The 12,136-nt window shown below is 37.0% G+C and overlaps 2 protein-coding genes across 12 annotated transcripts in view; one reads left to right on the plus strand and one right to left on the minus strand.

The window, feature by feature from the left end:
• The window catches only part of PLD5 (phospholipase D family member 5), a 205,141-nt gene extending 198,012 nt beyond the window's left edge, over positions 1-7,129 (plus strand). For all 5 annotated transcript variants that reach the window (XM_090135364.1, XM_090135361.1, XM_090135360.1 and 2 more), the window contains 2 exons: positions 3,468-3,582; positions 5,575-7,129. In XM_090135364.1, the coding sequence (XP_089991490.1) occupies positions 3,468-3,582; positions 5,575-5,810 (351 nt within the window). In that variant the 3' untranslated portion in view covers positions 5,811-7,129. The remainder of the gene's footprint in view (positions 1-3,467; positions 3,583-5,574) is intronic.
• The window catches only part of LOC116228578 (uncharacterized), a 54,778-nt gene that overhangs the window by 27,563 nt on the left and 15,079 nt on the right, over positions 1-12,136 (minus strand). The window contains exons 4-7 of one of the 7 annotated variants that reach the window (XR_016464177.1): positions 10,895-10,985; positions 7,656-7,872; positions 5,546-5,682; positions 5,221-5,313 (exon numbers count right to left, since the gene is read on the minus strand). Coding sequence is in view for 1 of the 7 variants with exons in the window: in XM_090135367.1 (XP_089991493.1) it covers positions 5,221-5,313; positions 7,656-7,745 (183 nt within the window). In the remaining 6 variants the exon portion in view is untranslated. Of the gene's footprint in view, positions 1-5,220; positions 5,683-7,122; positions 7,873-8,718; positions 10,403-10,894; positions 10,986-12,136 lie in introns of those variants that run through there. The other 6 variants (XR_016464179.1, XR_016464178.1, XR_016464180.1 and 3 more) reach the window with 6 other exon arrangements.

Below are 12,136 nucleotides of genomic sequence, written 5' to 3' on the forward strand. Positions count from 1 at the left end.
AATGCTGTACATACTTGTACCTATTTCCATCTACTCAGAATAGGTAAAATCTTTAGCACAAAATTTATTCTGTGAAGAGCTGAATGATAGGAGAAAAAAAAAAAGATTCCTAGACATCTCTTCTAGTTAGATATCCTAGCCAGAGTATGTGTAGTTAAAACAGAAATATAACAATCTCCAAAAAAAGCTCCAGGCACAGCACAGCTCAGTTACCTCTGCAGTGTGGACCAGACGTGCTGCACTGTTCAAGTCCCTTCCTTGACAAAAACAAAAGAAAAACGAATTTGGTGTGAGTAATAGCCTAGGGCTCAGAGTTTGCTGGTAACCATTTGATTTTAGCTGAACTGTACCTCAGGCTTCACCACGACATGTATCTGATTCACAAAACATGAGAGATGAGCACTGTTTTTCTTAAAATGTATATCCTTTGTATTCATCTGTTCTAACTAGGATCAAAGCGTAATAATGCATGTGCATGGGGGAAGGGAACACAAAACTCTACAGAAACTACTGTCATGTGCAGACATGTACAGTATAGGCTTATATAGAAGAATGCTGCAATTTTAAGAGAAACTTAAATTACAGGCTGATTGAAAATGTACTTAAACCACTAACCAATGCTAATGTCTTAATAGTATTCTGACCAAAATCATACCCTCCCATCTTCTGTTCTCTTGGGAATAGCATACCTGAGTCCTACACAACGTGCATTTAGGGACTTTTTCCCATTAAATTCTGCTCCCTTGACTTGTTTTTTAATTCTTCTGGAAAGAGCAACAAAGCCTGGGGGGTTCCACCAGGGTGCCCATGGCTTGGCTTGCTACAGCTGCAGAGCACACTGCAGTTTTTTGCCAAAGGCAGCAGCCCAAGGTATTCGGTCACCTTGGAGCAGGCAGCACAGATGTAATTTTTCCATTAGAGAAGAACCTCCTGGCTTCCTGTGGCTGCTGACCAGACTAGTGCAAGTTTTGGTACAAACACCCAGTTAAAAACCAGGGCTCTGCAAACCTGCTGTATGCAGCAGTGCCCTTAGCAAGAACAACAAGCAGTCATTTTGCAGTCTGATGGGGACATCAGTAAGGCAGCAGACTGCAAGACAATTTCCCTGTTGCAAACACTGAATTTCAACAGCATTCTCTGTCTAGAAACAATTTTTTATCTTTTGCCACAAAACTTCCTGACATTGCTTTGAGTGTGTAAACTCAATGCACATACTGTGGGGAAAAAAACAAAACCAAAAAAAAACCAGGAAGAATTCATGAGGAAGAAGCTTTGCTTAGGGACAAAAAAGGAGCACATAGCTCCTTTTACACCAAGGTAAGCTGCCACCAAACTGCTGCTCCTTCAGGCACCTCTGTCCCGCTCCCCACATTGTACCAAATGTGATTGTGAAAGTAAAGCTTGAATCATAAAGAGTGAAGCCCAGGTGAAGAGTTTGCTGGTGTGCCTCTCTGACCTGTCATTAAGTACTGTACTTAAGTTTCACATGCTTGATATTCTGAGTACATCCTACAATGCAAGAATGCATGCTCTAACACTCAAAGGAGCTTTAGAAGAGACCCAGTACTGTTGGTTACTATGCTAAACACAGGCAGGTGCATGCTTTCTGAAGCTTCACTGAAAGTAACTAGATGTGATACAAGAGAACTAGAGCCTAGGAAGGAAAGCTGTGGAGTAGAATACAGATCTACAGCACCAACTGTCTGCTAAGGTAAGGGGCAGGAAAAAACAGAACCTTTCAACGATTTTCCAGAAACATCAAAATAGAGCTGCCCTATGAGTCAAAAAAATGTTGTGCATTAACTATGAAACTTTTACTCTTAAGCACCAATTTTATTTTAAAGTTTCAAACTCCTAAAATAAGGATGGAAACAATGAATGAAATCCTAGCAAAAGGTGTTGTTATTAACATAGTTTTTCTGCTGAAGGTAGGCTAAGAGAATGCTAATCTAGCTACTTAATGCTGGTGATGGTGTGCTTGCTTAGCTAAGGCAAATTTCTGTATTCTGTTTGTGAGCACAGATGTAGCTCCCTGCTGGTATCTATACTGACAAGGAATGACTTGTCAGCTGTTGCAGGAGAACACATTACGTATTCAGTCATCCTATCTTTTCCTGCCTGAAGCTGAAATTTTCTCTTGTGCAAGCATATACAAACAGGAAACTAGCATACAATTTCTCAGTTTGCACATCTGTTGAACATATCTCAGTTTGACAATTCTAAGCTGGTACGATGATTGTGTTTGGCTATTTTTGTGTCAAGATGCATAATTTTTTGTTAAGTATCATAACCCTGGGAAAAGAGCTTGTAATGTTTTGGTTCCTGGCATTGAATACTTCCCCCACGCACAATTTCTAGACTAGTTCCTACAACAAAAGTTAGTTATGCAGTGGTTTGCTTTATCTTCCAAATCACTGGGAAGAGTTAATGCAAATACCCTTGAAGGACACCTTATGGCTGCTAACCATCTCTGTTCCTGTTTTATTGTGCAAAGAAAGAGCTGTTCTTCTGACTTTATCCACAAACATGAGGCATTTCAGAATGATTCAGATCCATCTCCTACTTGCTAAGTACACACTTTCTGTTGTGGGTGCATGCTTGTGTAGGGATTCCTCAGGCAATCAGAGCAGAGGCAACATACAACTGGTTACCTTCATCAATAACGTATTGTGAATTACACTTCTTTTGAGATTCTACACCATCACATCAAAGTTTCCAAGTCATGCAGTAAATATTTGATTTCTACTTCCCTATGTTAATCTCCATTTCTATTTTTGGAATCTGTGTCTAGCTATTAGCTTCCTTCATAAAAAAACAATACATGGTATTGTACTGAAAATCTCATTTTTGTCTGGCACTAAACCAAGTAAGGAAAACATACAGCTCCTCAAAACAAATCAGACAATCGCTTTCTGGGTAAAACAGATGCATTTTTCTCTTGTCTGGTAAATTTCTATCTTTGCCTATCAGATTTTTCGTGAAGTGTTTCTGAGATCAGCAGGTTTCCTTCTGGAAACTATGCAACATCTAAGGTAAAAATATGAATTCAACTTGTTGGCGTACCTGGAAATGTGTATCCTGAAGCAACCTTCAAATGCCAGGATTCCTTGATGAAAAGGGAAATGAGCTCAAGTTTCTGGCTCTCATTATGCAGAAGACAACAATTTTGCACTGCTTTTTTTGCTGTTCATTTCACAGCCATTATTATGCAGCATTTTGTCACATCTAATATGCAGTAGCCATCTACTTTGTATGCTTCACAATGCAAAGGAATACTAAGTACCACAGTGAGAATTCAGTATGTAATACAACGTGCAGTGTTCTATTAAAGCTAATGCTTGCCTGTGAACTTGAGCTGTTCTACAGCACAAACTTGTTTTCAATAAGAAGTAGAAGAGCAAACTATTTTGTTTTAATCCATGACAGAATGGTTCCTATTAACCTTAACTTCATTTTTTTTATGGCAGAAATTCTTTGACCTTGAGGAAGAGAGCGCGTGCTTTCTCAAAGATCAGAAGAACACTTCACTTCCAAAACTAAACCGTAACAAATACATGGTGACTGATGGAGCTGCATACATTGGTAAGCAACCATCTCTCCAGCCATTCTAACTTGTAGCCATCAAGCTTGAATTAACACCCATTTATAAACAAGGAATCTACAGCTGATTTACTCATTAATTAAATTACTGGTCTAATTTCTTTGGGAACCTGAATGAAGATAGCTTTGAATTTCTTATTTAAAACCTCTTAAATTTCTTTTTTCCTATGAATCGGTTTCTCAAAAGTAGTATGATGTTTTCAGAATTTAAAAAACAGACAGAAAATACGAATACAATAATTCATGAAATAGGAATAAATATGACTAACATACTGTTTCCACAATCAACAAAGGTGGATTGCTCTTCATTTCCCACATCACAGAATCATAGAGTGGTTTGGGCTGGAAGGGACCTTTAAGGTCACTTAGTTCCAGCCCCCCCTGCTATAAAGCAGGGACACCTACCCCAGACCAGGCTGCTCAAAGCTCCATCCAGACTGGTCATAAACACTTCTGGACCTCCCACACTCCCTCCTGGCAACCTGCTCCAGTGTCTGACCGCCCTCACAGTAAAGAATTTCTTCCTAATATCTAGTCTAAATCTACTGTCTTTCAGTTTTAAATCATTTCCCCTTGTCCTGTTGCTACCTGCCCTTATAAAAAGTTCTTCCCTAGCTTTCCTGTAGGCCATTAAAATACACTATGATACATGATTACTAAACTGATAGTCAATTCTACTAAATACTGTACACCCAGCTGTCATCCTCCCCTTCTGACACCTCATTCCATTTAACTATACTGACATCTCAGACATTCTCTTTCTTTTCATCATTAGATATATGTCTAATTGGTATTTTGGGTTGAAGGTACACTTAAATACTAAGTCTCTGCATGGCACCTAGAAAATTTCACTATCAAATGCTCACTATATGCATGATAAAAACTATCTTTAACAAAATAATAAAACTGATAGAGATGTGCTTCAGCTGCAGGACCAAAAACAGCTACTGAATTAAAAATTAAGTAACAAGATTTCTGAAGGGTATGCACTGATGCACACAATGTGCACACACAGCCTTCTCAATCTATCCAATTCTTACTTTTCACTTCAAATAGCTGAACTTACCCTCTTCTCCCCTCCCAAACATTGTATGAGCTTCCTATTCATCTTTTCTACTCCATTTTAAATTCTTTCCAATACCCAAGTAAAATTTCAGTGCCTTGTAGCATGGGTTCTAAGCCTTTTGGTGGGATTTAGTTTTCTTTTAGTCTTTTCCATATCTGTATTTTCATTGCTACAGATACACACACACATATACACACACAAACACACACAGATTTACAGACAAAGAAATATACAACTAAATCTGTGCCACAGTAATGTTAATGACCTGATATATCCTTTCCTTGAAAGCACTGGAAGAATGATTCCTCACAATGAGGTGTCAATTTTCCATTCTTGACAATTTCAGAATTCTTAACATTTCTTATTGAAGCAGCTAAAATAACTCCCAAGAAAGGATGTAAGTTTCTCAGACACCTCAGAACTTTGCATGTGCATCTTTAGACAGACTTTTTTAAAATATGGCCTCTAATAACTGCATTTCTCTCCAAAATACTCCATCTGATCTAAATGTAGATCTTAAGGATTTATGGGTTCTAGTGAAATAGTTGGATTACCTGTTTTCCATTAATGCAGCTATCCTCTCTGCTATCACCAAGATCTGTGATACTCTGTAGCATTACCTTAGACTTTGACAAAGGTGGTAAGAACTGGAATAAAACATAAAATCCTGTTTTAGTTTTCAGAAGTAGTCGTCAATGGGTAACCTAAAGATGCTTTGGTTCACCATTATGGAGCAACCACTATCTATCACATCAGCTTGCTTATAAGACCCAAACATATTTTAATTCTTGGCACTGAAAAGGTTGATCTCACACACACGCATACATTATATATGAAAAGCAAGAGCAAATTAATTTTGAATAAATAACTTGTTCTCACTTGTTGTGTATTCCTGCCTTTACTCGTAGGTAATTTTGATTGGGTAGGAAATGCTTTTACGCAGAACGCTGGAGCAGGCCTCGTTATCAACCAAGCAGACGCGGGGAACAGCACAAGCATCATAAAGCAACTCAAGGCTGTTTTTGAAAGAGACTGGTATTCACATTATGCCAAAAGTTTACAACCAACAAAAATGCCAAACTGCTTTAATCACAAACTCAGTAAAGCAACATCAAATAAGACTGCCATGAGCAATGTGAACTAGAGAGACTATTTTACTGTTTAGTATGGCAATGAAGAATTAAACTGGGGTGTAGCCCTCTTTCATATTTACAGATAAAAGACTTCAGCAAAAAAAAAAAAAAGTTTGGTTCGGGGGGGGATTGTTTTTAGGAAAAAGCACACTTATATAAAAATTGTCTAAAATATATCTCTGTTGATTTGGAACTTTCAAGGTTTGTTACTTCTGACACTGAATGTCATTTCTGCTTTCATGTTAATTTTTATGTTCCTCATTTGAACTTAACTGAAACAGAAGAATTGACTCATGCTGTTTTAAGAATTTCCCTAATTGCCATCCAGGCTAGAACAAACCCTTGGCAGAACTGAGATCCTGGCTATGAAATGGCATTCTAAGATCAGTTACTGTTGATGTACAAGTAGTGGTAGGTTTACTGTATTAGAAAAGACTGCAGAATAAGGATATATTCACCTAAATAATTCCCTCTAAATAAACATCCGGTCATACAAGTTTTTCCTAGTTTTCAGCATTTAGTGTGAGCATCACTCTTGTGTATTTTCTATATAGCCTTAAATTACATTTGAGTTCTGTAACTGGTAACTTACTCATCTCTAAAGGGACAAGGGTTTTGAGGGATTAAGATTGACCCAATCAAATTCATTAGAATCCCTGGAACCTCTCAGTTAAATCAATCTTCATTAATATAACGTGGATTTCTTTCAACGTAACTGTTATTTATAATTACAATAGTATATAACAATGTAAATCTCTTCAGTAAAAGCAAAGATCAAGGATTGATTTTTCTTGCAATCCCAAGAAAGAATTTTACTGAGATATTCATCAAGTGCAGATCAGCAGTTGCTTGCTGACTCATTTTTAGATAACTATATGTATACAATTTTTTAAAAATTTTTTTTAGGATACTAAAAGGTTCTGCAAAAAATGCAAAAATTGTTTAATTTCATACTTTTTTTTCCCTTCATATCAATAAAAAAATGCGAAATGGCATTTTTTTTCTTAAATGTCATCCATATAGATGAATATATCAGTCTACAGAAATGAGATGCTTTCATTTAGGCCCCAGTTTCAGCTGGCATTAATGGTGTCCCTCTACAACCATGACGCAGCTGCACTAAGATGCAACTGTTCTGTAAAAGTGTGAATTTCCTCTTTAAAAAAAGACTTAATGTGTTACAACGATTTTCTCCAGCCCCATAATAGCTTAGTTTCTTAACGAAAATCCCCATCTTCTGCTGAAGGAATCTAGCTGCAAAAGCAAACTGCGTTCTTCATTTTGTTGAAAACGTACTGTATTCAAAATGCAGACTGTTCTTACCATGCTGAAGATTACAGAAGGGACAATCTGAATGAAAGTTGTGCATTAACTGCAAAGAAGTGTCTCAAAGGATTACTTTCACCTTAAGAACAAATTAATTAAAAAGACACCCTGACTCAGAATGCAGGTTTCATTTACAAGCTTTAAAGAAAAAAAAAAAAAAAACTGTTATCTTGAAGTAAGCACAGTTTTTGAATCAGCACCTTTTTAGAATTTCCTAATGTCATTTTCTGACAGTTGCCCACTGGAGAGAGAGGAACACACCATGAAACTAGTTGTGACTGACAAAAGCACGCTTCTCATAAACACTGTTTGTTTTGCCATTTCCCAGTTGTACATCACCTTACTGAAATTAATTCTATTAATTGTCAACTTTTACAGAAAAAACTGTGCGGAGCTCTAATGCTCAAGAACATTTTGTAACATTCAGGCAAACCGTGCAATTTATTAGCCTTCACATATGCAGAGAAGAGCATATACTCTGACACTCATTTAAGAAACAAAGAAAAGTAATTTGAAGAGAGAAAAGTTACCTGAGTTGCTTTGAAGGAAAAGTCTTTGCGAAGAAAAACTTTCGTATTTCCTTCTTCTGTATATAACTTCAGCATATGTATAGCAGGCATGGTAGAGATCCCCAGCACTTAATTAACAGTGTTTTTTCTATTATTATTAAATAAAGATTAGTCCAGATTCATCTCTGGTGAAACTCTTACCACTCAGCTAAGTTATATCACCAATGAATTTTGTCTTCTGAGTCAAAGGGGAAAAAAAAAAAAAATCAAAAACATTTTAAAAAGCAGGTTGCAATACTTGTAAATTTTCTGAGAGATTAAGTCCCCATGGATGGGTAATCTTAAAGCTCAAGATAAATTTAATACTGAGTCTTCAGAAAAAGGGAAAAGAAAACCTACACAGAACCCCTTCTCCCCACTGTCCAGAGCTGGTAGCTGTAGCACCTGATGGCAATAATATTCAAGAAAAATTCATGTAGTATTTTCTCCCTCACATTATGTACACTAACAATGTCTTAAGTTTTTGAAATGGCGTTTTGTACATGTAATGAACAATCTCAGTGAAAGAGACATTTGTCAAATCTGTCTCTTCTGATTTAGCATTTAGTGATGAGACAACTGAGTTACCACTGACCTTTTATTCAGTATACCAAATGAATGATTCAAATGTAGTAGTTTCATCGGACAGATCCTAGGGAAATACAATCCTGAGCATTAACTGGGTCCATCTGTTTACAAATACATTCTTACTGACTTGATGAACAAATTCTGATGCTTCAATGACCCCCACCAAATGTAGTAGTATATTCTGTTTTTATGATGGAAGGGGTCTGGTTTTCTCTGAGCAACTCTAATGCAAAATAGTGTCAGCCATCCCACAGCCAGACTGGCAGGCTCAAGTTTCATTTGGTATAAAGCACAGGTTGGTGGTTAATAGCTGTTTGGAATGACAGCAGCTCCAAAGCAGCACAGAAGGCTTTGGTCTGTTACATTAGCCAGAAGACAAAGTGCATCCTCGGACTTCAGCAAGTAAGAAATTAAGGAGAAAACAAACAGACAAAAAAAAAAAAAAAAAAAAAAAAAAGTCATACAAACATTACTCTTTTTATAGCTGTTGCAGCCAATTATTTGTTTCTGGCTAGCGTTGTTCCTGCTTAACTAGATTTGCCACAGCAGCCTCAACTGTGGCTTCAGCTCCTTCTGCCAATGTAGATAATTCTTTAACAAATCTATTTCACATTAAGTTAGCAGAGATCTGTCTAGGCCAGTTACCTCTTGCTTCAGCTCTTCTGAATATCACCACTGCACAATCTCCAAACCTACAGGAATGTCCATTCAGTAGTGTCTCACAGACCTCAGAGACATAATCCGAAAGATGCACTTTCTCTATTCCCCTTCTAGCTGGCATTGGTAACTCTGTCATATTACAAGCAATTTCCTAAAGAGAATAGCTTTATTCTTAAGGAATACAGACTGTAATTGTTGTTTGCTGCATTGACTAGTGCCTTACTCATAGTTTTTGTTTAACTGTTCTTCAAGCGGAGTCCTGCTAAGATCTTGTATCTGGTTCTGAGGCATACAGCAAGCCTCCTAAGCAAGACAACTACACATTGTGATGTTTACAGGTTAGTACCTGACATTAAAGTCACAAAAAGACAAAAACTGTATATGCGATCTTGGTCCAAATGTCAAGATGTAATTCCAAGAATTTTTATCCCAGCCCAGTTTTAAAACTGAATTCCGCAAACTACTCCTGCATTTGTTATCAACTAACCCACAAAACAATCAAAGCAGTGCATGCTGCTGAAGTATAAAAACAAGTAAGTGAAATCAAAATTCTCCCAACACGTGGCTGACAGCAAAACTTCACAGCAGGAATTCATTTAAAGTACAGGGGGAAGTCCAACACAGTGGTTATTTCACAAGTCTCACATGTTACAGCTCAAATAGTTTTGGGCAGGACACTGCTTTTTTTCTGCCTCTCGCATGTAATCTTATTTATCATGCTACAAACCAGGGACCAAATAGTTAGTTACTGGGGGCTTGGTTGTTGGGGATCTGTTTGGGTGTATCAAAGAAAGATGTTCTTCTGTTTTTGATACCAGTGAAAAAAATGCAAAAGACTGGGCACTTACTTAACTATTGCCCTGAACAAGTATCTACAGCTACTCTTTCTTTCTAGTCCTTCTTTCCAAAGACCAGTAAAGCACATATTACATGCCACCACACAATGGCTACAGCTGTATCCTGACTAGAAAAGATTTAAGTAAGTTTCTGTCTTATTTACTTTTTTTTGTAAGTAATGCATCTTTGAACTGAATTGGCTGGCCTTGCTTTGCAATGTTTTACAAAAGTCAGGGCCCAGTATTCCTTCTAATAAACTCAGACTGTGAACACAGCTGAGGGGAAAGCCTGAAAATGACTAAAAATGCTCAGAATTCTACTCTTAAGAGATAAGAGAAAGATGATGCAAAGAGTGGTCTTTGCATTCTACTAACCATCTAAATTCTTTCTACTACTTCACTGAGTATTGCATACATAAAAACTGTTACCTACCGTTTCATCCTAATCCAAGGAGAAATCCAGACAGAATTTCTATGTTGGTTTTTTGGGTGTTTTTTTTGTGACTTTACTGTGTACTTCCTGAAAACAGCACAGACTTCCAATAAGATGGTAAAAACATCAGCTGGCTATACCAGATTTTCAAATTGAAGTCCTTTACAAATATCTTCCTCTTGAGCATCATGTACTTGACTCCTGAGAATGGCCTTAGAGAGAGTTGTAAGCTACCATTTTGGACTTCAAAATTAACCCTTTATTTCAATACAAAAATATCAGCTACACCTATTGTATGTTTACAGATGGTAACTTTTGACACTGTTTTACTTCCACTTCTATCCTTTCTATACATATGTACTCACATTTGCTCACTTGACCAATTTAATCTACTGTTAAGAGAATGAATCCTTGGTGTATTTTAAGTTCATAGTGACACCTTCTGAGTTGAATACACCATTGAACATGTTCCACTTACAACACCACACACTATAGTAGCTCAGCAGTTACTTTACACAGAATGCTTTTTTCACCTGTAATTTTTCCACTACAAATACTGCTGAATATTACTTAGATATTTCTCAGTGTTGAATCAGGTAGCTTTTGCATCATTACTTCTCACAGATGCCTTAGAAGCTTGCCGAACTAGCATGTAGAAGAGAGAGACCTCATACAAAACAGTTTAGACAATGAAAGGAACTCACATGCTTTACAATGTGCGGATGCTGGAGTCAGCAGGTGAACTCTAGTCTTGTAATAGTCACGGAGCTGCATGTCTGAACACATTAAGCTTCCCTTTAAGAAGAAAATAAGGTTAATGGCTGACTGAAGTTACAGAATAAAAGAGAATATGGCAAAACAGTTCACTATTGTAGCATTCCAGGGGATTATTTAGTGCTCATACTGAAAAGTTTTACGTTACATGGCCACAAATGTGTATAACGTAGAGTATCTGCATCATGAACACATACTGGACATTATATCTTACAAAGTAATTCATAGCAGTCCCATCCTCAAACAGGTTTACATGCTATCTGGGTAGAAAGGAAGGAAAAATAGCCACAGAGTCAAAGCAACTTGAATCAGACTGGATTAACAGACTGGATGCTGTCCTAAAGGCTCTGGGCTAAGTTCTTGTTTTGTTTCTTTCCCTGCAAAATCCTGCATTTCTTAGGCACCTGCCGTTCTCTTCTTCAGGAGAGTTCCCTGAACAATTCTGGAAATGATTATTTCCAGAATGAGAAGGAAAACTTCAACAATTACAAAATTTATTTGCATAACAGAAAGCAAAGAAATCAGCATGAATAAGAGACCACTGAATTCTCCTTAGCGGGTACTGAGAAGTAAAGCAATATTAGAAATAGAACCTTTTCTGGTACGTTACACTTCTTTAGTGCTATATAAACAAAGGACTTCAACATAGCAAACACCTCCAGACATAGTATCATATGTCATATTTCAGTATGTTCTCACATAGTACAAATACAGTCAAGTTGGGCAGATACCATTCTGAACTAACAAACCAGTGAAAGCACAAGCATCAGCTCAAACATGACTACTCAAGTATATATATGTATAATTATTATTTTTTTTAAACCATTTAAAGCATTTAAACAAAAATGCTACCTAGATAAAGTTTCCAACTCAGAAGCTGGAAATACGTTTTCAAATTGTAACCTTAAGGAGATTCCTGGGATCTTCATGGGGAAATAACTTCATTTTAAAGATTAAAGGCACACAACATTATATGTAGCACTGTCTGAACAAGACAGTATGTAACGCATATAATGAGAAACTCTTGAAATGGAAGTGTGTGGAGCCACAGTTTAATGAGTGACTTGCTAACAAAATTTTCCTAGTAAGATTTCCTTCTATCACTCCACTTTATTCCTCATTTGCAACTCCTCAAGCGATAGTGTACCTGTATTTTTGGGTTTTTTTTTGAA

Source organism: Phasianus colchicus, chromosome 2 (assembly GCF_987193195.1).
Source record: "Phasianus colchicus chromosome 2, bPhaCol1.hap1.1, whole genome shotgun sequence".
NCBI classification, from domain to species: domain Eukaryota; kingdom Metazoa; phylum Chordata; class Aves; order Galliformes; family Phasianidae; genus Phasianus; species Phasianus colchicus.